General features: G+C 38.5%; 1 protein-coding gene across 1 annotated transcript; it reads left to right on the top strand.

Moving 5' to 3' along the window:
* Window positions 1–23,841: 23,841 nt before the first annotated feature.
* Window positions 23,842–25,017, top strand: LOC131255897 (probable E3 ubiquitin-protein ligase XERICO). The gene is made up of 2 exons (XM_058256819.1): window positions 23,842–23,992; window positions 24,120–25,017. The coding sequence occupies exon 2, from the start codon at window positions 24,311–24,313 to the stop codon at window positions 24,749–24,751; it is 441 nt and encodes a 146-aa protein (XP_058112802.1). The 5' UTR covers window positions 23,842–23,992; window positions 24,120–24,310; the 3' UTR covers window positions 24,752–25,017.
* The last annotated feature ends 1,271 nt before the right edge of the window (window positions 25,018–26,288 follow it).

Below are 26,288 nucleotides of genomic sequence, written 5' to 3'. Positions count from 1 at the left end.
CTCATACCATAAAATGATATAGAAAAATAGATGGACGACATGGATAAAACACATACATCATGATGGGGCCCACAAAGCACCGACCATTGGCCATTGGTGGGCTGCAGGGGGAGTAGCCAATCCGTTCCCCTATTATGCAGAGGCTCCAAGAGCCAATGATGTGGCATAGTGATGTTTGAATTTCATCCACACCGTCCATCCACTTTTCCATAGTTTTGAATTATCAAACTAAAAATGGATAAGATCCAAGGCTCAAATGGACCACACAGTGGGGATTAAATTCCTACCATTGAAAAATTCTTTGGGACTACAGAACTTTGGATCAAGATGATATTTGTTTTTTCAATACTTCCAGGCACATATGACGATATAAACAGGTTAGATGTAAAATAAAATAATTTTTTTTTTTTTTTTAAAAGGACCTTAACCTTAGCACCACTGCTTCTTGTGGTGTTGTCCATTTGAACATTGGATGGACAGTTTGGATGAAATTTATACATCACGATGGCCCCTCAGTAGCCCTCGGAACATCCGCTTCCCCGTGCTTCGAACGGGGTAATCGGACGCGGATTTCCTGCGAAAGCCTTTGGCAGGAGTTCTTGCATTAGATACCTAAGTGGGACCCGCCATAATTTTTGTGAGGAATACATCACGTCTATCTTTCTTGTAAGCTCATTTTAGGAAATTGGATCAAAATTGAGAAGGATCCGAGAATCAAGTGGGCCGCACCAAAGGAAAAGGTGCTCAGGGAAATTCCTACAGTTAAAACTTCCTGGGTTCGACAATGATGTTTACATGACATCCATACCGTTCATAAGGTCATTTTGACTGGGATGAACGGAAAACAAAAATATTCGCATGATTCAAAACTTATGTGGCCCCATGAATATTTCAACTGTGGACGTTCGATCGGCCCATTTAAGTATTGAATCCAGCTCGTTTTTGGCCTATTTTCCTAAAATGGACTCACAAAACAGATGGACGAGATGGCTTTCTTTAAATATCACAGTGGGCCCTACCTGGGTTCCCGGGAACTTCCTTTTGCAGGAAATATGCGTCCTACTTGCCTAATCCGCGCCCCCAATAATAGGGACAGTTCAATTGTATTCTGCTCTGAAAAATACAAAGTTGGGAGTGCGACATTAATGTAGGGAACGGACCAAAAATGACAAATGGCCATGGAATGCGACAGATGCTGGCGAGCAAAAAATGGAAAACGGATTGGCTACTCTCCCGCCACCAGCCCGGTGGCTGGTGGTCGATGCTCTATAAGCCCCACCATGATGTATGTGTTTCATCCATTCCGTTCATCCATTTTTACAGATCATTTTAGGGCTTTATCCTAAAAATGAGAGGGATATAAATCGCAGGTGGACCACACCACGGGAAAATAATAGTGATTGGATATCCACCATTAAAATCCTTTTAAGGCCCACTGTATTGTTTTTTTGACATCCAATCTGTTGATTAGGTCATACAGACTCAGATGAAGGGAAAAAAACAAAGATCAGCTTGATCCAAAACTTTTATGGCCCTCAAAAATGTTTTAATGGTAGATGTTCATTCAACACAATTTCCTGTAATGTGATCCACTTGGTATTGGGATATACCTCATTTTTGGTCTCATACAATAGAGTGATCTAGAAAAATATATGGACGGCATGGATGAAACACATACATCATGGTGGGGCCCACAGAACACAGACCACCAGCCATTGGCTGGTGGCAAGGGGAGTAGCCAATCCGTATCTCACGTTAATTTTGTAAAACATGGTGAGATTTTCAAAATATCATTAGATTTTAAAATATTATTTTTTATTAGGGTATTTATTAAAAAGTATAAAATACTAAAATACTTATTATATAAAGCTAAATGCTCACACAAGGAATTGGTGTGTGAGGATTACTCTTGCCCGTCTAGCAACGTTGTCTCATTGTGAAGCTGGGATGCAAGCCCTTGTAGACATTTTATTTAAATTAAGAAGAATTGTTCTTGATTTGTCTAGTAATACCCTGATGAAATTGTACTTGAATTCTTTAATCACTGTTGAATGTCTAATAAAATTGAGAGGTAAATTTTCCAACTCAACTGATGGAAAGGTTTCTAACCCTCGGTCCCTCGAATAGAGTAAAAAATTGAACTCATAAAAACTTATACCCACGCGACACTTTTATGAAACAACAAGTATATACTCAATGAAGCAATGAGAACCGATTGAAAAAGGAAAGAATAGAACCTAAATGCCCATTGGAAGTAGCGAACAACCTTGATCGAAAGATCCCAAACCATGTAAACTTGGGCTTGGCTACGAATCAAATCTTGAAGGGGAAGGTAAAGCTCTTAACAATGATAAAAGCGTGAGAATTTGAAGAAAGTAAACCGTTGGTCCACCACATGCCGACGACCACCTGGCATTCTTTTTACCAACCAAAGATGTAGATGCCTGCTAGAAGATAGTACAACAATGAATGAATGATAAGTGTCCGTCGTTGGATCACCATGAGTTAATGATAAACCTTTTATAAATTTAAACTCTCAGCAGTTGTCTTTTTTTTTGGGGGGGTGGGCCAGGGAGGGGTAGGTCTCCCTTTCCAGAACTCCTTTGGATGGGTTGACTTTTCATTCTTGGATGGGTTGACTTTTCAAGAGCTAGCTTTTTTGAATTGGGCAAGGTCGTATCATTGGCATGATGGGATTTTTCGAGAGGAAGGGGGACGAAAGGAACGATAGAAGTGCATGGTGTGGGCCAGAGAGTCAAGCCTAAAATCCAGCTATTGAAAAATCAACCCATCCAAGGAAGTCAATCGGATGTTAGAACCTAAGATTAGGTGGGATTAGATAGTATGGAATTGCTTTTGGATCAATGTAACTTTCATCTGGCTTTAGCAAAAGATGGGAATGTAACTTTCATTTGGCTTTAAGAAAAGATGGGAAGGATTGGAGTTTCAACATGAGGTCACGGGTTCGCAAGCCATGCCTCAGATGTAGATTTCCTGGAGTTTCAACAAGAGGTCATGGGTTCATGCATCTTTTATGGTGCGAGTGTGTAAGTGTGTGGCGGCAAATGTACACACCAGAGAAAAATAATGTCACTTGTGAGCATGTGAAATCTGATGTGCATACGTGCCCTTCACACTAAACAATTGAGTCGCATATGCTTACAAGTGACAAGCATCAGTTGTGAAATCTGATCCCTTGATTACAATTTTATGGTCTACCAAATACAAATTTCACTTAATACATTCTTTTTTAGAAGGAAGAATTTAATCTCAAACTTGGAAACGCAACATTACTCATCATGCATCGAGCCCTCTCCAAAAGAGTCTGATTCATCTGCTCAGCCACACTATTCTTCTCTGGTGTGAGTTACTTTGTGTTGTGTCTCACGATCCATTCATCTTTACAAAATTGATTGAATAGCGCATAAGAGAATTCTCCACTGTTATCTGTCTTCAATACTTTCACCTTTTACATTGACTGTTTTTCCACCACCTCCTTCCACTGTTTGAAGTTAACAACAATCTCAGATTTATTTTTCATAAATTAAACCCACACCTTTCTGGAATAGTCATCATTGAATGTAACAAACTATGACGACCGACTAACAGGAACTATGGGCGATGACCCCTTATATCAGAATGCACATAATCTAAAGCCCCCATTACATACATGTTTTCCAGACTTAAAAGAAAACCTTGACTGATTACCATATATACAATGCTCGTATATATTAAAAACAATGCTTTTAAAAACTGAAATGAAATAACGGTCAGAAAATACCTTGATACCCTGTTCGCTCATGTGGCCTAGGCATGCATGTTACATACGTGTAGACGTGGAATCCATTATAACTGCTGCAGTTCCACCCGATGAAGTGCTTCTGATCAGCCTGTGAAGGTTACAATTCATCTGTACTTTCATTACTACGAGTGCTCCCTTTAAAGTCATAAGGACATGATTAAACCCAATGAATTTGCACCCAAGTGTCTTGAGTGCACCTAGAGATATCCGACTCTTCCACAAATCAGAAACGTGTCTCACATCAATCCCGATACCCTCCATGCCATCAAACATCTTGATGCGCACATATCCAACACCAACCATGTTACAGCCATTTTCATTGCCCATAAACACCTGGCCAGCATCGTACTCATTGTAACTGATATACCAAAATCCTATGTTGAGTTATGTGATATGAAGCCCCCGTATCTAAAATCCATTCATCGCTAAAATACTTGGATTTTGATGCGGTCAACACGTCACTACCACTTGTCTCCTCACTGGATTCTGCATGGTTTGCCTCTCTGAAAGAACTCTTTGATTTTTTCTTTATTGACTTACGATTCTTACAATCATTCTTCATGTGCTCTAACATGCCACAATTCTACAACTTCAATTCTTCTTTTCCTATCCACTATCTCGCTCAGAATTCTTCCTCGTAACCAATGCATTTGTGGAAGCTCCCACATCATAATTTTTCTTTCATATTGCTTTCAACTGGAGAGCTGAGACAACGCTCTCAACGTTACAGGTCGTTTTACCGGTGTACAAAGAGTCTTTGAATGACTTTAAAAGAAAATTCAACAAAATATATGCTTGATCTTCATCCTTCATGACATCATCCACATCCAACAACTTGCAGACAAGCGTATTGAGGTTATTGACGTGTGTTTCAACATCAGCTCCCTTAGTCATCTTCAAATAGAATAATTGTAGTTTCAGATACAAACGATTCTCGAGAGACTTTTTCACATAAATGTTCTCTAATTTTCCGCATGTATCTGTTGCAATCTTCTCTCTTATAATATTATAAAGGACCTCATCCATTATACACAATTGGATTAAGATATTAGCTTTTTGATCTAACTTATTCCACTCTGCTTCTATCATAGTTTTCGGTCACTTTCCAAGGAGTGCATCTTTCAATCATTGCTAAACTAGAAGGTCATTCATCTTCACATTCAATAGTTCAAAATTATTTTTCCCAAAATATTTCTCTACATTAAACTTCATATTAGATGGCATAGATATCTTGTCTACAAATTCATTCTACTTCCCAACATTTACTTTGATATCACTTGTTGGGACTCATGTAAGCACCTAATGTGGAATTAAACGACATAATCACAATCTCACAAACAAATCCAACAATAGGACAATTCGAATTTACATGGAAAAATCATTTCAGGAAAAAACAACGGCACAAAGCGATAATGCACTAAAAAAATAAAAGTACAAGAGATGAAAATTTTACAAATCAAAGCCCCGAGAAGAAAAGCCCAAGCCTTTTCCCTTCAAAATCTCTCTCAAACCCTTAAGCACATTTAGAGAATCTTAATCCTTATCATAATCTCTATTACACCCAGTATATATACTACCGCAACCAAAATAGGAAACAAATCACACATTTTTGCAATTCTGCGCGCACCTTCGATGATACCTTTGATGGCATCAATAGACATCTAAGAACCCTTAATGCTATCCACTAGTAATCTCCAAACTGTCTATCAATCAACAAAGATTTTTGAATTTTCTCACTAGGATCGAGGATTTATCGATGGCATCGACGACTGATCGATGGAATTAAGTAGTCTATTGATATCATTGACTGACCATGTTACTGACAAATTTAAGACATTAGACAACAGACAAAGCCTCTGATCAACGAATGTTAGCTGCACTTCATCATGAAGAGTGGTCTAAATATCATGTGCAGATCAATATGTATAAACTCAAACATTAAAAATCTTAATAAAATCCTTTGAATAAATATGTAAATATGTCATTAATTATTAGATGTACCGCACAAAGTCGAACATGATCTAGTCTTAATCATGCACATGCCGGCCATGTTTGCACATGTGCATTAATCCCATCTTTTATAAATGCTTGACAGTGCACTCTTCAAGAGAATGGCCTACACAAAGAAAAAGACAATCAACAGGGCAAGCAACAAAATTCAATACACAACGAAGCCCATGAACATGAACTTTACCTCTCCATATTCTGCACAACTCAAATACGGTCCCCAAAGTAGCCATTGCTGGGAGGTGTACAAAGCAGCGACACATGCATTGCTTTTAGCATTGACAGATGGACGGTCAAGATTTCAGGATGTGGTGAACTGTGAACCGTTTCTTCCAACCCGTGTCCTGATCATCAAGTGCAATTTCTTATAGTTCTCTCCAACCTTTATATAATGTATTTTACCATAGTGATGGATAATGGGGAACACGTCCAATAAGGTCAGTTGACATCTCAAGTCGGAAAGTAGCATTTTTAAGATAGGTTTTGGTGGGCCACTTAAAATTAAAGCATGTTGAATGAGTGGAATTTTGTGACATGATACGGGAATCTTGTTGACCCATTTTTTCCTTTTTCAGGATTTCAACTCCCACATGCATGTATGGTCAAGAGCCTCTCCATGCCATCACACGTGCTAAGTTGGTATGTTTGTGTAAGATCTGAGCAATCCATCAGGTTGGCCTGGAGATGTGGATGGCCTGAACCAAAGATCAGTCCCGTCCACTTATCTAGTGGGCCATATTATATGGGAAAATTAAAATCAAGAGATAAATATATTGTAGCCATCCATTTGTTTTTTAAATATATATAGATCTTTTGGTCAGGCTATCTACTTGATGGGGCCCACCTGATGGACGGCTTTGATGTCCACTGCACTGTGCAAGATTTGCATGTTGCTAGCGTGTAGAGAGGCAGTCAGCTGTATTTCATTCTTAATTAAAGATTGAAAAATAATGGAATAGTCTCATTTCTAGTCACTTAAATGTGTAGATTTGAAAAACATTAAAAAGCATTGCACTAAGGAATAATTAGAAGGTCTTTTACTGATTTTTCTTTAATGAGGCTTACTAACTCCACACGCGTGTGGGAACCCTGGCCACCAACATGCTAGCACGTGTGCCAATATTGATCATGTGTGCTAGATCTAAGCTTTCCATCACATGGGCTAACCCATTTAGATCTTTCGGCCTTGAATCAGGCCATTTGTACCTTCGTCAGCATAAAAAGAAATGAAGGGCTAGAAACCTTATTTTTGATTGTAAGTGTGCTTTGCACAATGTGGCCCACCTGATGATTTTTGAGGCCAAAGATTTCAACATTATTCCTGAGAAGATGGAAAGATCAGATCTTGCACATGGCTTCCATATCGGGACATGTGCATGCATTGAGATGGATGGGCTCCAAGCGCTTGTGAAATTGGCAAACCTCTTTTTGAAAAAATTTCTTTAAATATTATTTTCTTTGTAGCTTTATCATTCTATTCATTAATACATTGTGGACCACTTTAAGCCGTCCAAAGATAAGCTTTAATAATATATAGTCAAAGTTGATTATTTTTAGAGTAAAAAGATCGGTGAAACAAATGTACTACTTGCTGAGGATCCTGATTTCCTACGGAACATATGCGTTCCGTCATTCAGATTGTTAGTTTGAAGTATTAAAGATGATTTACTTTATCAAATTCATTATTTTATAAATATGTTAGAGATTCTCTTTAACCAAAATTCAAATTAGTAAATATAATTTTTAAATTTCACTGTATTTCACTTACATAGTGCTAAACTAATAGACGATTTCACTTCACTTTAATTCTAATATAATTTTGATTTGGATATTTGAGTAATCCAAACACAAGTTCCCAAACGAGCTCTAAGTATTTCTTAAGTTTACAAGATGCATCATCACCTTTATGGTCGTGTCCGGCTGAATGGCTCAACGGTGGACAAACTCTGTTTCAATACCGAGATCAGAGAACGAGTGGCCAATGTGGTTTGAGTATGTGTTAAAAGAATTCCCTTTAGTCATTTGGACATTTTGACCCTCCACTTAAGTTCCATGAATTGGAGACTTACTCTTGCTCCGGTGGTAGACTCTAAGGAGTTTCAACACCCACTCAAGGGTTCCAGCATCCATAGGTGGTGAAATCCCACTATGGTGTGAGTGCGTGTGCATGTGTAGAAAAATAAAAAATAAAATTCTATGAATAGATGTTGAGTTCCCATAAAGAGAATTCTGTCTTCCTTTAATTGGAACCACACATCTTTCTTTATTTTATGAACCTTTTTTTTTATTTTTTGGGTTAGCTTGTTAGTATACTTCACTGTTAGCCACCCTCACTGCGGAATCAATACCAAGACCTCAGTGTTGAAACGAGGTATCTTTACTCAGCCTACCACTTGAGTTATGAATCAAGGCTTGAGTTCTTAAGTGAAGAGTTTAACAGGACATGAAAATCCAGGAATGTTCGTTCAGGTAAATTAAAAGCTCTAAAGTGGGAGCTCCATCATTCAAAGAACACTTTTGATCTTTTGACTCTTTTCACATTTGTAAGACAAGTGTCAATAGATTAGTTTTTCTTAATCAAAGAGATTTTTTGGTTATGCCATCCAAATCAAGGCCCATCAGCTCACTGGTTTGAATTTGGGTGACAGAATCACTTGCACACAAACATTGAATTATGGCTCTTATCTCTCTTATCTCTAATATTTTTGGGGTGAAATTGGATTGAGTAACTCAATACACTTTATGGTATTGAGTAAACTTTGTTGGACATTGTAAATGTATGCGATTTATCCATGTCGTCCGTCCTTTGTTCTGGCTCATTTGAGCCAATGAGCCCAAAATTGAAGCATATCCAAAGCTAAGCAAACCACACCACATGAAACAATGAGAATAATGATTTCTACCATTGAAACCTTCCTAGGGCCTACGTCTTATTTGTTATCCAACCTATTCATAAGATCTCACATGCATGGATGAAGGGAAAATAAAAAAATCAGCTTGATCCAAAACTCCTATAGCCCAAACAACTTTTCAACAATAGACATTCAATTCACGATGTTTCCTATGGTGTAGTAGAGTAGAACTTTCGATATGCTTTATTTTTTTTAGCTAAAGCCCTAAAATTAACCGGTAAAATTGATGGATGAGGTGGATATAATACGTGGCCCCACAAAGCTTACTAAGTTATTCAATAGTCAATGTGCTTCCTTTTGGGGCTCCCTCTTTAGACATTCAAGGATTGAGATTAAGCTTTGTAGTGGTCCATTATATCATCCGAGTTGTTAGAAATTATACAGATTAATATAATTTCTGTATAATATAGAAACAAAAAATTGCAAATAAATCTAAAATATGGACAGGCTGAAGCACGTCTGAAACGCTGTCCTTAAAGCATTATTTGCCCTTACTCAAGTGAATTGAGTATGTTGATAGGTTACAGGCAAACCACTTCTACGATATGACGAGCCTGATGTGGGTCTGTGTTCAGCAAACACGAAGGCCCACTAATGGAACTCTGTTACACAGTCTGGCAGAAATACGTAAAAAGAAAAAAATCTCATAATAAGAAAGAAGAGAAGAAGAATATTTGGAATTAGACCACTGTATTGGTCTGTTTTTACTGATCTTCAATAGCTACTGGTTCAAATGAATGTTCTAGACCACACTTCTGGTCTAATTCTCAAGCAATGGTTCAGACGAACCTTGCTATACTACTGGAATTACTGCTGTATATGAGAAGAGTGACTTAGGCTTAGTTCGTATGGGTCTGCTGGAGTGGGTTGAGAGATGGTTTGGAAACCCATCCAGGCCCTCCTTTTATAGGCTATGGTGGCTGGGGGTTATGGTCCAGGGAATTAAATCCCATGACCGTTTTCTAACTGTTAGAGAAAACTAGTCATTTTATGGCCGTTTTCTGACTGTTGTGCATGACCATTAATCTGCTGCATGCTGACTGTTGTGACACAACAGCTAGCTGTTTTCTAGCTGTTGGGCTAGCCATGCAGTAGTTTCTGCATAACTCCTGTAATCAAGTTCATAGCTGTTACACATTTGTGCAACAACTATATTTCTAGCCTCTATATATTCAGAGAGACTCTCATTTAGTCCTCTAGATTTTCGTCTAGCCAACCATCTGCCTTTGCCACTAGCGCCTCTATAGCCACACTGCCACCCATGCCCACGCCCTCGCACCGTGACCGTGACCAAGACCAAGTCCGAGCCCGAGCGAGAGGGCACGCGCGCCGGTGTTTTAGTGCTACGCACTAGAACACGCAAGTTTAATTCTCCTTTGTACCATGTGGGTAAGTATTATAATACTCCACCATTCTCATATAAAGTATTTTTTCTTCTTCTCTTTTCCCAATGTGGGACTATTCCCAAAAAACCCACAAAACGGTGTTTTTCCAAACAACTTTGGTATATTATATATTATTTATTATTATTAAAATCAATATTTTTTGTAACAATCCCCCACTTGATTTTTAAAATATATTTTTCTCGATTAAACATTTTTGCCAGAATAGTCAGCTTATATACATAAAGAAAGATATCTTTCAATTTTAGTCTTTCCTTAGTGTAAGTATTTCAAAACTCTGTCGAAATGACTGGTAGCCGCAGTGTTAAACCAGTTATTCCTAGATAACAGAGTCAGAGAAACTACACACATATTCGCTATGTGTTTATTAGAGTCCTCACAATCTTGCTCAGCACATTTAATGGCCATGTACATATCCTAATTCGTGAACGATCCCGAGAGAAAACTCCTAACTCTCATGAGAGACGACACCATCTCTACGTTCATATAGGTAAAATCCTTCCAGTGTCTTCGTTACTATAAGATACTTATCTTATAGACTGGATTTCATTAAGAGTTCTAAGACTCAACTCTCTTTCGTAACGCTCAGCACTTATCTATTATGGATGAAGTTTTATAATTTAGTGCTAAAAAATTTTCCACATATCAGTGACTTGTTCTTACCCATTAAACCTAAAATTAGAAATTTTCTAACTTTAGGTTAGGTTACCATCACTGGTGGAACTTTGGTTGAAGAGTTTCAACCCCATCCCTCTAGATATAGCCTTTACTACCTCTCTCGATCGAGGTTTAGTGAAAGGATCTGTCAGGTTATTGTTGGATTTCACATAGGAAATAGCAATGATTCCATCTCGAATCAATTGTCTGACATAATCATATCGAAGACTGATATGTTTAGACTTACCATTATATGTGCCGTTATAGGCTCTATCTAATGTGGCTTCACTATCACAATGTAGTGACACGGTCGATATAAGTTTTACACAGAAAGAGATTTCTAATAGAAGATCTTTTAGCCACTCAACCTCTTTGCGTGTTGCAGTCAGGGCTATAAATTCAGATTTCATAGTTGAGTGCGTTATGCAAGTCTATTTCTTGGATCCCCAAGATACAGCTGCACCTCCTAGGGTAAATACCCACCTCATAGTAGACTTGTTGTCCCCTGCACTCGATATCTAGCTCGCATCAGTATATCCTTCCAATACGGCAAGAAACTCTGAATAAAATAATCTTGAGTCTTTGGTTGCTTTTAAGTAACCAAGGACTCTACTAATTGCATTCCAATGTTCAGTACTGGGGTTACTAGTAAACCTACTAAGTTTACTCACAACATATGCGATATTAGGTCTAGTGCATTGCATAGCATACATAAGACTCCCTATAGCACTCGCATATTCTAATTGCGCAACTGTTCTTTCAGTATTTTCTTTTAGCTTGATACTTGGATCAAATGGGGTTTTTGCTTCCTTTATATTTAGATGGTTAAACTTGTGTAGTATCTTCTCAATATAATGAGATTGACACAAAGCATAACCCCCACAATATTTTTTAACTTTGATACCTAAGATGGTATCAACTTGTCCAAGATACATCATTTTGAATACGGAAGATAGAAACTTCTTTGTTTCAGTCACACCTTCCATTTTATTACTTATTATTAACATGTCATCAACATACAGACAAATAATAACGATATAACTACCATCTACCTTAGAATATATGCATTTATCAACTACATTATGCTTGAAATCATGAGAAAGTATTTTTGAATCAAACTTCTCATGTCACTGTTTTGGTGCTTATTTTAATCCATACAAATATTTGACTAATCTACATACTTTGTTTTCATTTCCTGGTAGAACGAATCCTTTAGGTTGTTCCATGTATACCTCATCGTTGAGGTCACCATTCAGGAATGCGGTCTTTACATCCATTTGGTGGATGTGAAGATGATGTATGGAAGCTAGCGCAAATAATATCCTAATAAATGTTATCCTAGCTACAGGAGAGTATGTGTCAAAGTAATCTATCCCTTCTTTTTATCTAATACCCTTAGCTACTAATCGAGCTTTAAAGGTTTTGATAGTCTCATAAGTGTGATATTTCTTCCTAAATACCCACTTACAGCCTATGGGTCTAGAACCTGGAGGTAAGTTTACTAGTTCCCATGTTTGATTTGACAGTATAGATTTCATTTCATCGTTTACAGCTTCTTTCCAGAAAGCTGAGTCTCTAGAGGATACAGCCTCTTTATATGTTTTAGGATCATCTTTTATAGTCATTACTATAGGTATTTTTTAATAACATTTTCTCTATCTCCTTTTACAAGATGGAAAATGACACGTTGTGGGTCTATATAGTCATCTCCTAGACTCTTCTATATTCTTGTTCTTTGACTCCTACGAGGTTCATTAAGAGCTTCTACTATTTGTGGAATTGTGCTATCTGGTTCTTTATTAAGAGTTTGAATTTCATTATCCTTTGACTTCAAGAATAGTGAGTTCTCAAAGAACTCAACGTCTCTTGATTCTATTATTGTATTAGACTCTATGTCTAGAAGTATATAAGCTTTACGATTTTATGCATACTCTACGAAGGCACACTTAATAGCTCTTGGTTCTAACTTAGTTCTTTTTGGATCAGGAATTCTGCAGTATGCAAGACACCCCCACACTTTTAGATATCTTAGGTTAGGTTTTCTGCCTCTCCATGGTTCATATGAAGATATTTTATATTTTATAGACGAAATTCTGTTTAATCTATGGCACGCTGCAAACAATGCCTCACCCATAGACTTAGTGGCAACTTTGTTCTTATCAGCATTGAGTTGATCATTTCTACTAATGTTCTATTCTTCCTTTCAGCTATTCCATTTTGTTGAGGTGTGCATAGCGCTATACATTGATATATCAGTCCATGTTCTTCACAGAAGTTATTGAATTCATTTGAGAAGTATTCTCCTCCTTTATCACTACAGAGAATTTTTATCTTTTTATTTAGTTGATTCTCTATTTCTGCTTTATATATTTTAAACATGTACAATGTTTCATCTTTACTCTTTAATAGGTACACATACACATATCTAGAGCAATCATCTATAAAAGTTATGAAGTACCGTTTACCTCCACGAGTAAGAATGCCGTTTAACTCACAGATATCACTGTGCACAAGATACAATATTTGAGACGATCTTTCAACACTTGGAAAAGGTTTCTTCGTCATTTTGGATCGTATGCACACTTCACATTTTTCAGTTTCATTATCTGTGTACGAGATTAAACCATTCTTAGCCATGAACTTCAAGGTACTATACCCTATATGGGCTAATCTATCATACCACAGTCCAGCGGATTCAACCATATACATAGAAGTGCTACTTTCATTCATAGAAAACTTAACCATCCCGTTACAAGCATATCCATTTGTGACAAAATTCTCATTTTTAGACAGAATCAGTTTACCTGACTCATATATTACCCTTTTGCCTGGTTTTCCCAGAAGATCCCCAGAAACTAAGTTTCACCTCATGTCTGGGACGTGCAGTACATTAGTTAGAATCACTTTCTTCCCAGAGGTGAATATCAGTTCGACAGTTCCTTTGCCAACGACCTTCGATCAGACTTCATTATCCATTTGGACTTCTTAACCATCGATCAATTCCTTATAGGTTTCGAAGGCTGATTTGTCGTAGCACACATGTACTGTAGCGACAGTATCATACCACCAACCTGGAACTTTGCGTTTGATGGTATTCACCTCAGTGATTATAGCGATAATATCGCATTCTTCTACTACACTTGCCTCTTTTTTAGACTTGTGATATCAGCATACTTGAGCATAATAGTCGGTTTTCCCACAGACATGGCATGAGCCTTTGAACTTTCCGTTCTTCTTTTGGGCGTTTTTCTTGAATTTTCCTTTATTGGGTTTCAAGGAATCGTCCTTCTCGGGATTCTTGTTATTAGTGTTCTCTACTGCATGTACCTTGTACAATGCAATTCCGTTATCATTCTTTCTGTCGCGGTTTGGGATTCTTCCTCAATTCTAAGGTGTTTCTAGATTTGTTCCAGATTGTAGTCATCAGTTTTATGCAGCAACTTATTTCTATAGTCTTTCCACATCGGTGGCAATTTAGCAATTATAGCCCTGGCTTGGAATGATTCAGGAAGATCAATCTTTATCACTTTGATTTTGTTTACTATTAGCTACAGTTCTTGGATTTAGGGTAGCAACAGTTTATTATCTACCATGCTGAAATCAAAATACCTGGCGATGAGAAACTTGTTAGTACCTTCTTCTTCAGCCTTGTATTTGAACTCCAAAATGGCCCAGATCTTCTTTGCTGATTACATCTGTTGGTATAAATCATACAGGTGGTTAGAGAGCGCATTTAAAATGTGTCCTCGACACAAGAGTTCGTCTTCGGCTCGTTTGTTGCGAGTAGCCACTTGTTCAGGTGTGTCTGTGTCGGATGCTTCAGGTAATGCTTGCAGATTTGGATCTAATATGTAATAGATCTTTAGCACCGTCTTGAGAAATTTCAGCTTGTTTTGCCATCTTGTAAAATTGGTTTCATCAAACCGATCAAGACGTATCAAGTCCTGATTCATCAACTTGATGGATGAAACACTATTGGCTTCCATCAAATAATGCTTTAAGATTGTTGGAAATTATATAGATTAATATAATTTCTGTATAATGTGGAAACCGAAAATTACAAATAAATCTGAAATATGAACAGGTTGAAGCACGTCTAAAATACTGTCCTTAAAGCGTTATTTGCCCCTACTCAAGTGAATTAAGTATGCTGATAGGTTACAGGCAAACCACTTCTAGGATACGACGAGCCTGATGTGGGTCTGCATTCAGTAAACACAAAGGCCCACTAATGGAACTCTGTTACACAGTCCGGCAGAAATACATAAAAAGAAAAAATCCCATAATAAGAAAGAAGAGAAGAAGAATATTTGAAACTTAGACCACTACACTGGTCCTGTTTTTACTGATCTTCAGCAGCTACTGGTTCAGATGAACGTTTTAGACCACACTTCTGGTCTAATTCTTAAGCAATGGTTCAGACAAACCTTGCTATACTATTGGAATTACTGATGTATATGGGAAGTAACTCCTGTAATCAAGTCTATAGTTGTTACACATTTGTGCAACAGTTATATTTCCAGCCTTTATATATTCAGAGAAACTCTCATTTAGTCCTTTAGATTTTCATCCGAAGTGCAAAGTGCGTCACTAGCGCTTCTACAACCACACTGCCTCACATGCCCACGCCCTCGCATCGAGCCCGTGATCGAGCCCGTGCCCATGCCCGAGCGCGAGCGCGAGCTCACGCACACGGGTCGCAAGTTCCATTTTCCTTTGTACCATGTGGGTAAGTATTATAATACTCCACCATTCTCATATAAAGTATTTTTTCTTCTTCTCTTTTTCCAATGTGAGACTATTCCCAAAAAAACCCACAAAACGGTGTTTTTCAAACAACTTTTTATATATTATATATTATTATTTATTATTAAAATATATTTTATTAAAATCAATATTTTTGCAACATGAGTTAGTGGGCCACTAACGCCACTAATAAACACACCTTAGATTGCAACAAATAAAAATATAAGTACAGAATTTTTTATTTTTTTCTCTTTTCTTTTTTTATTTTATTTTATTTTTATACTTCATATATATATATATATATATATATAGAGAGAGAGAGAGAGAGAGAGAGAGAGAGAGAGAGATTCACAAAGGAAGGTAGTTCCAAATAAAAAAGGATGAGATAAGAAGAACACAACCACTAGTTTGTGGAAACATTTATAGAAAAAGAATCCAATGGATGGGACTGTCCTTTGCCAGTGAAAGGCATGAATCATGTCTGGACTCTGCTTCCACGCGTCGCTATACCTTGCAACCAACTTCGTATTTTGAGACACGTAGAGAGGTGGCGTGAATGCCTAAAAGGAGCCTGAAAGCACAAGGAAGAGTGGAGTTGGACCCCTCAGACTCACTTGACAAAAAGATGACACGTCGTTCAGGAAGGAATTTCTGGAAAGAATAACAGTCATCAATCATACGGGCCACCTGTTTTCCGACCTTGGTGAAATATATGGGCGTGGATGGACATACCTAGAGAGGACGGTCCTAACAGGGGCTACGTGGACCCACCATGATATGTGTATTTTATCCACCCCGTTCATCTATTTTGATTAATCATTTTTTAGCATGAGTCCAAAAATGAGGTTAATCGATGTCTTGAGTCGATCACACCATACAAAACAGTAGTGATAATGAAAACCACGGTTGAAACGATCCTAAGGCCCATAGAGATGTTTATTGGCCATCAAACCTGTTCATGAGGTTAGATAGACCTGAATGAAAGAAAAACATAAATATCATCTTGATCTAAAACTTCTGTTGGCCAATAATAAGGTTTTTTCATCTATAGCTGATCCACCCCTACTATTCCCTGTAGGTGGGGTCCACTTGAGCCTTAGATTTTCCTCCTTTACACATACATCAAGATGCACGCATAAAGAACCTGTGAGGACAGCTCGTTAGTACCAAATCCTCGTCGGAAATATACACATACAGACGGAAGCGGATCAGGTGTCGCCATGGGCCAAATGTTCATAATGTATCTTATATCCACACCGTCCATTCGTTTTTCAAGCCAATTTTATGAAGTTCGCCCATATTTTAAGAAAAAATAAATCTCAGGTGGACCACGCCACAGGAAAGAGTGGTAATTGAATGTGAACCATTAAAAACTACTTGGGTCCCACCGTAAGCAGATCCATGATGTTTATTTTCCATCCAATCCGTTGATAAGTTCAAAATTACCTGGATTAAGGGAAAATATAAAGATCAGCTTGATCCAAAACTTCTGTTGAATATAAAAAGTTTGGTCATTTACCAACTTTTTTCCATTGGTGTGGTCGAAAGAAGATTTGGATCTATTTACGTTTTAGGATAACGTCCTAAAATGATCTGAAGAAACGGATGGATGACGTGGATTTAAAAAAATCCATCAAGATGGGCCCCACACTGTAAGGGTAACACGTTACATAGGTAACACCTAATCCACTCATATAAATATATATTTACAGGAAGAAGAATCTCGGCAGATCAAAAAGCCAAGATAAAAGTTAAAACCACTACCCCTGATAATAGGAAACGGATTGGCTACTCCCCCGGCCATCCACCTGGTGGGTGGTGGTCGGTACTCTGTGGGACCCGCCATGATGTATGTATTTAATCCACTCCGTTCATCCATTTTTAAAGATTATTTTAGGCTTTATATAAAAAATTAGAGGTGTATAAATCTCCGGTGGACCACACCACAGGAAAACAATAGTGATTGGATATCCACCATTAAAATCCTCCTAAGGCCCACTGTGCTGTTTATTTGATATCCAATCAGTTGATTAGGTGACCCAAATGTAGGGAGAAAACAAATATCATTTTGATCCAAAACTTTTATGGCCCTAAAATGTTTTTAATGGTCGAAATTCATTTAACACTTTCTTGTAATGTGGCCAACTTGAGATTGGGATATACCTAATTGTTCGCATGATATCATAAAATGAGATAGAAAAATAAATGGACGGCATGGATGAAATACATACATCATGGTGGGCCCATACCGCCCATGGACATGGCTCGTTGGAGGGGAGTAGCCAATCCGTTCCCCAGTAATAGGTACCCCGCCTGTTCAAAGCTTGGGACAGGCGGAGGCTGCAAGAGCCACTGATGTGGCATCATGATGTTTGAATTTCATCCACACCGTCCATCCATATTTTCATATGATTTTGAATTATTAAACAAAAAATGGATAAGATCCAATTGCCAAATGGACCACACATTGGGGATTAAATTCCTACCGTTGAAATATTCTTGGGACCACAGAACTTTGGCTTAAGATGATATTTATTTTTTCAGTACTCCCAGGCATATATGACTATATAAAAAGGTTAGATGTAACAAATAAAAAATTTAAAAAAAAAATAAAAGAAAAAAAAACAGTCGACCTTAAGAAGGTTTCAATGGTAGGCATCCTTAGCACCACTGCTTCCTGTGGTGTGGTCCATTTGATCATTGGATATATTTTATTTTTTGGCCAGACATAATAATGATATGGGAAAATGGTTAGACGGTTTGAATAAAATTTATACATGACGATGGCCTCTCAATAGCCGTCGGAGAATCCGCTGCCCTGAACTTCGAACGCAGCGGGTTAGTACGTAATCGGACGCGGATTTCCCGGAGTTCCTGCATTGGATACCTAGGGGAGACCTACCGTGATTTTTGTGAGGAATCCATCACGTCTATATTTTTTGTGAGCTCATTTTAAGAAATTGGATTAAAATTGAGAAGGATTCCTGATCAAGTAGGCAGCACTAAAGGAAAATGTGCTTAGGGAAATTCCTACCGTTGAAACTTCCTGAGGTCGACAGTGATGTTTACATGACATCCATACTGTTCATAAAGTCGTTCCTACTGGGATGAACTGAAAACAAAAATATTAGCATGATTCAAAACTACCGTGGCCCCACGAATATTTCAACTGTAGACGTTCAATTCTCACATTTTCAGCCCATTTAAGTATTGAATCTAGTTCATTTTTTGCCTATCATACAAAATTGGACTCACAAAACGAATGGACGGGATGGATTTCTTTAAAACATCACAGTGGGCCCTACCTGAGTTCCCAGTGCAGGAACTTCCTTTATCAGCAAATTCGCATCCTACCTAATCCGCCCCCGATACTTCCATCGCATTCGGCTCCAAAAAATACAAAGTTGGGAGGGCGACATTAACGCATGGGACAGACCAAGATGACAGACGGTCACGGTATGGAATGCGACAGATGCTGGGAAACGGATTGGCTACTCCCCCCTACCATCAGCCCGGTGGTAGGTGTTCTATGGGCCCACCATGATGTATGTGTTTAATTTATTCTGTTCATCCATTTTTACATATCATTTTAGAGCTTTATCCCAAAAATGAGAAGGAAGTGGATCACACCATTAGAAGATAATACTAATTGAATATCCACCATTAAAATCCTCCTATGGCCGACTGTACTATTTATTTGACATCCAATCTGTTAACTACGTCATAAAAACTCAAATAAAGGGAAAAAAGAAGAAGATCAGCTTGATCCAAAACGTTTATGGCCCCAAAAAGTTTTTAATGGTGTACGTTCATTCAACACTGTTTCCTGTAATGTGATCCACTTGATATTGGGATATACCTAATTTTTGGTCTCATACCATGGAATGATTTAGAAAAATATATGGACGGCATGGATGAAACACATACATCATGGTGGAGCCCACAAAACAAGCCCAAAGAACAACAACCACCAGCCGTTGACTGGTGGCACGGAGAGTAGTCAATCCGTCTCCCAAAAACATGGTGGCAGCCGTTGTACGCCATGCCACATACTGCCAGTTTCTGCAAACGTCCAACAAAAATTCTTGAAGCCGCTGTTCACACCAGCCGCTTTCCATTCGAGTGCACTCATTTTATATTTGGAAATTGAAATAATATATGTTTGTATGCCAATCAATTAGGTCGGATGTAAATTTCAACTCTTGAAATATGTCTTCTCAGATCCATAGCTCAACGGGCAGGCTGAGTGGAGATACCATGTTTCAACACTTGAGGTCATGGTATCGATCCCTAGTGGGGTTGGCTAACATGGAGTGTGTGTACTGACATGGGATATATATATATATATATATATATGTCCACGTAATGTAATAAATGTTGCGGAAATTTTGAAATCTCATGTTAATTTTGTAAAACATCTTGAGATTTTCAAAATATCATTAGATATTAAATTATTATTTTTTATTATGGTATTTATCAAAAAGTAATAAAAAGCTAAAAAAATATTATATAAAGCTAAATGCCCACACAAGGAATTGGTGTGTGAGGATTGTCTTGTTGTGAAGATGGGATGTAAGCCCTTGTAAACATTTTATTTAAATTAAGAAAGAATTGTTCTTGAACTGTCTAGCTATACCGTAATGAATTTGTACTTGAATTCTTTAATCGCCGTTGAATGTCTAATAAAATTGAGAGGTAAAATTTCCAATTCAATCAATCGAGAGGTTTATAACCCTTGCTCCCTTGAATAAAGTAAAAAAATAAACAACATGTATATACTCAAGGAAGCAATGAGAATTGACTGAAAAAAGAAAGAATAGAACCTAAATGCCTATTGGAAGTAGCGAACAACCTTGATCGGAAAATCCCAAATTGTGTAAATCTGGGCTTGGCTAGGAAGCAGATCATGAAAGAGAAGGTAAAGCTCTTAATAATGAGAGAAGTACGAGAATGTGAAGAAAGTAAACCATTGGCCCACCAAACGTCAACTATTACTTGGCACTCCTTTTACCAACCAAAAATGTAGATGCATCCTAGAAGATGATACAGCGATGAAAGAATGACAAGTTCACACATTTATGGATTTTCCACTCTTCCCTTGGCACTCAAGCTCAAAATGCATTTCGTTCCATACATTCCCCACATATCATCATTTGCACTCTCTATATTTTATGTACCTTTTTATAGTGCTCAGAGTTGCTTAACTTTGTGGAGTTAGGGTAGGATTTCTTCTATTTTCTCATTCCTGGCTTCTTAAAAGACCACATAAGTATAACTAGACATGTAAAGTTGCTGTAAAATTAAATTCATTTGAAAGTCATATATTTTATAAAGTAAAGACCGCACATGATATGGATAGAAAAAAGTACTTAAAATCTTTCATCTTTTATTAATGAGATCTTTATTGAGATCTTATGGTCGTAGCCCAACCATCGGAGTCAAAAATTTCAAACCTACCATTTCTTAACTGCCTTTAAAAGAATTCTAAAGGCATAGGAAATGAGAAAGAGCCAAGTTAAGTCATAAGCACCTTACACCATTCCAACCGTGGTGCATGCATAAGTATCCTTCCTCTCTCCGTATGACGGACTCTGTCAGAATAGGAGTCCAGCTCGTGGATGACATTTACCGCCCGAAATATCAAATCCATCTCACCATGAAATAGGATGCCCTAAAAATCAAGTCCATCCAACCCTAAAAATGAGATGCCTTGTGCAAAAGTAAAGTTTTTTAGATGATTGTTCATGGTTTTCATTCGATGTGTTCTACGTGATGGTTGGACTCAACCGATTTTTTTAACATCCTATTTTCATGATGGGACAAGCTTCTTAGATAGCTGAGATGCCATATAAAACTTATGGTTCCCCACATTGTAACTAGTTGGATGTACTAGTTTACTCAAGTGTTTCTCTTATATGAATACACATTTCAAAAATATGATGTTATTTATTATTTTATAATAAATATTTTTATTTTATTATTTTAAAATTTTTTCCTAATACTTTTCCAATAAAAACCTCAAATATGAAAATCTCGTGAAGAATTTATTGGCCAACAAATAATATATGTTATTATCTTGCTTTTACATGACCTAAGCTAAGAATCTTATACAATAATCATTGTTTTCATGTATAGTGGCACTTCACATGCTTAGCCACTCTAAATGTTGATAATCTCATCTTTCTTTCTTTCTTTTAAATAAAAAACTCTTATTTAAAAAATGCATACAAGATAACATGGGTTTGTTGATTACATGCACGTGTGAGAGCTCTTTCTATACACACGCGAGCATAAATGCCAGTATGGAGCACGTGTGGGAGATCAGATCCTTCCATCAGTTGGTCTATGCTTTTTGAATCATATTGCCTAAGGAGGGGCATTTTTGCACCTCAGGTGGGCCACGAATTACAAGAAAAAATGGATGGATAGAAAATAGATTGTTTTTAATTTTCAGTTTATGGCCCATTCGATGCGTGAGATAGTTTATTGTTTAGGCCAAGAGATCTAACCGGTGTGGCCTACTTGATGAAGAGATCTGATCTCTCACGCATATTACATATTGGCACGTGTGCCTGTGCGTGTGTAGAGAGAACTCCATGCGTATTTGAATTAGCAAAGCTCAAGATAACACATTAATAATACGGACCAAACATCTAGTTTGGATTACAATATTAATTAAATCGCCATAGTTAAATAAGCCTAACCTTAAAAGGGCTTTGCCAAGCCAATACGCATGTTGGGAACTGCCAGCGTGGCAGATAAATACGAGATCCAGACCATCCATCATGATGGTTACATCATGTTTATGTTCGGGACTAAGAATCATCTCTGTCCGTTAATCAAGTGGCCCACTTTTTATGAAACAAAAATACAGACGGAGAAAAAATACATGGCTGAAATTTTCTAAGCCTTTTAAAATTATTTAAAATATTGGCCAGATGATGGGTGGAACGACCTGATGTAAGATATACAGTCAGACCCACCTGATGAGTGGAAAATCCTAGTAGCATATATAAGTCAGGCCCACCCGATGAACGGCTAGGATACTGCACGTGTATGCCAAGTCCGCACATGCGGTGGCGTGTAGATGTTACGCCTCGTGAATGCGTGTGGGCGCAGCAAGACTCGCGCAAGGAAAGGATAACAGGTAGCGGCGCAGATGTAAGATGCCATCACGAAATCGTCGTTTTTCTGGACCCGTAATCTTACAGGTGGGGCCCACGTGTCTCTAATCTGAACCGTACATATGGTGGGATCCATAATGATACTTGCAGATCCCGAAATTCTGGTCATGGAAATATTCTATCCATGCAATATGATAACATTTTCCATTCGTTGATCTGGAACGTTCGTGAACTGTCCAAATGAAGACTACCGATTGGACGGTTTTGATTGTATGAATGGGGGGATTTTTATGATGTGGCTATTAATGAGATGGATCATAAGATGAAGGGTTCGGATTAACTGGAAAGTGGACCCACGTGTGGAGCAACAGGGTCGAGGAGAAAAGGACATTTTGCACGAGCAGGCATCATACAATGGCGTGAGAGAGAAACTAACTAGGGTTAGTTAAGTAACCCTAGTTAGGTAAGTAGGGTTAGAAGCCGATCAAAGTAGAGGCGCTAGAGAGGCTATTTAAAGGGGCGTCGGCTGTCACTGCGGATTGGAGCGATCATCTTCGCCAGTCTCTGAAGGAGGTATGCTCTCTCTCTCAATTGGTTTTTTTTTGAGTATCTGAGAATCGAGATTTAAGCAGCGATCGATCTGTGGCTGCTTCCGATCCTCTCTATCTCCCTCTCTTTGGCTTAGCTGATTTGCTATTGATATTTGAGAATCGATGTAGCTATCTCTGCTTCGAGTCCTCATTCTCTCTCATCTGGTTTTCTGTTGAGATCTGAGAAGCGATCGATCTATTGCTGCTTCGGATCCTCTTTCTGTCTCTCTCTCTCTCCACGGAACTGGTTTTTTGTTGAAATTTGAAGATCGATCGACTCGATCGGTTGTTGTCATCGATCTCTCTCCCTCCACCCAATTTTAGGCTCTTTTTTTTTTTTTCGAGTTTGCGAGTTTCTTGTCATCGTTTGCTTATGCACTCGAATTCGTCTCTAGACAGATGACTTGGTGCAATTTCTGTCCGTACCAGCGTCGCTCTATTTCTAGAATCCGATCCTTTCTCTTCTCCAACTTTTTTCATTGCAGATCTGAAAGATCGTTCGCTGGGATAATCTTTCTCACCTTCTTTTGAGCTGTTCTTGATTGAGAAAACATGCTTAATTTATGCTCTTTTAAGGAAGAGATCGCTCCCTTTGTTTGAAATCTTTCTTCCGTCTATCCGATTTCATTTGTAGAAAATCTAAAATTCCTGTTTTCTTTTTCTTCTTTTGGTGTTACAGGTATAGATCGTTTATCAGTTCAGATATTCAGAAAGGATTTTTTATCAAGAGTTTCGACTGAGGAATTGTAAGGTAATGTACAATAGAATCAATTCCACATTTTTTCCTCTTTCAATTGAAAACTGTTTGAATTTAGATCAATCTTCGAATTCTTCTTCCTTTTAATTGAACTTTTCTGCACCTCTGTTGATGATTTCAGGACATAATACCTTAAATTCCTCTTCAAATTCTGACAATCAGAAGAACAAAATCCCAAAAGCTAAGATCGAAGAAGCCGCTTTCTTGCATTTTCTGTAATCCGTTCGAAAAAATCTCCCAAATTCCTATAAAATTCTTTTATCTCCATCTCTCCTCTCAATTCATTCGATCCAGACCGTCGGATTTCCAAACATGGGGCTTTCCAGCATGCCCACCCCATCGGAAGGGGTCCTGTCCGTCCTCCTCGTCAACACAGCCCTCTCGATCACCATCTTCAAAGAGATCGTCCGATCAATCCTCCACGTAGTCGGCATCCGCCTCCCATCCCCACCGCCATCTGCAGATATCAGCGAAACCCCATCAGAACCCTTGGAATTCCCCCCTTTCACCGATGAATTCCGCTGCCGGGTCCCGTCCATCCGGTTCGGGTCCTGCTTCCGCTGCCCGTCCGATCACGACTGCTCAGTCTGCCTCACCCGGTTCGAACCGGACTCGGAGATAAACCGGCTGCCCTGCGGCCATTTCTTTCACAAGGGCTGCTTGGAGAAGTGGTTGGAGTACTGGAATACGACCTGCCCTCTATGCAGGACTCCCGTGGTACAGGAGGAAGACGCTTCCTGCCCCTGGTTCTAGCCGTATTTACTGGATTGCCATCCTGATGAATGAAATTACATGAATGCCACTCGTCGTCGTGCACGACTGTAGTGTGTTTGTAGTGTACAGGGAGCTGGAGATACACGTAGGAATGTAGACCGGAGTGTCTGTTTTCACTTCTAATACGTATGCAGTATCTGTATTTTTCTTCCTTGTTTTGCTTGAGATGATGGGCTTTGTAGTGTACAGCGTATGGAGTCTACAAAAATGCTCGTCTTTCTATAAATTGCTTTCTTGTATTTCAATCCAACATTTCTACAGAATTCGTGCTAGGCTGTCAATCTGGACCGTCTGTCTAATGGGCCTCATTGGTCGTTATGTTCTTGTATTTTGAACCATAGCCATTCGTAGTGGGGCCCACTGGAAGATGGTCCCAAATGAGATGGCAAATCGCCCTTTTCTTGTATTTCAATTGAACATTTATGTCCATCTAACGGGCTTTATTAGGATGGACAGGTGTTCGACCGTTGGTTCATATGTATCATTTGTACAAGGGCCCACTGGACGGATGGTCCCAAATGGAAGCGGATTGGCTGGTGTACTTAACACCAGCTATATATAGCTGCTGTAGGTACGTGTCGCTCAAAGACGAGCACTGACGCTCTTCGAGCTCCGAGTTGCAGGACGGTTCAAAGGAGATGAAAGTTTCCTGGGCTCCACAGTGATGCATTTATTATATCTACACCGTTCATATATATATATATATATAGAGAGAGAGAGAGATCATTTTACAGTATTATTAAAAATAATGAATTATATGGCAAGATCATGTGTACCACACCATAAATAGCTGCAGAAATAATGATTTTCACCGTTAAACAATTTTTTGGGCCCACCACACGTTTATTTTACATCCAAGCTGTTCATAGGGTCAAAAATACCTGAATGAAGAGGAATTTTTTTTTATCATATTGATCCAAAACTTCCGTGACCCCGAAAAGGGTTTCAATGGTAGACGTTCAACTCCCACGTTTTTGTTGTGTGGTCCACTTGATAGTTAGATCTGTCTTATTTTTCCTCTCAAGCCTTAAGACCAACTGGCAAAATGGATGGACGGTTTGGATATAACAAATACTCACGAGTTAGATCTGTCTTATTTTTCGTCTCAAGCCTTAAGACCAACTGACAAAACGGATGGACGGTTTGGATATAACAAATACTCATTATCAGACCCGCAGGACTTGCTGACGTCAATACAGCAGCAGCTATACAGATGGCGTGAGGTACACTGGCCAATCCGCTTCCGTCCCAAATGGATGAGAGTCCTTTCACGTGTAATGAGATGGTTGTACCATATCCCATATGGAGTACCGGTTCAAATCGCTGATATGATGACCCATAGCTGTATCATTGTATGTGGTTCAATGCACTGAATTCCCCAGATATGATGATTGCAGTCGCTGGAGAGCGCCTTTTTTCGGGGGTGATGGGATAGATTATTGCTGTGTTTTTCTCGAATGTCTATCTGCTGACCGCGAATTCAAGCGTCGTAAAGCTGATATGATGATCGCAGTCG

The sequence above is a fragment of the Magnolia sinica genome, chromosome 9 (genome assembly GCF_029962835.1).
Source record: "Magnolia sinica isolate HGM2019 chromosome 9, MsV1, whole genome shotgun sequence".
NCBI classification, from domain to species: Eukaryota; Viridiplantae; Streptophyta; class Magnoliopsida; order Magnoliales; family Magnoliaceae; genus Magnolia; species Magnolia sinica.
Note: the sequence above shows the minus strand (reverse complement) of the source record. Positions and strands in the feature narration are given on the sequence as shown.

Coding starts and splice junctions, on each gene's coding strand:
- LOC131255897 (XM_058256819.1), top strand. CDS start 24,311: ATGGGGCTTTCCAGCATGCCCACCCCATCGGAAGGGGTCCTGTCCGTC.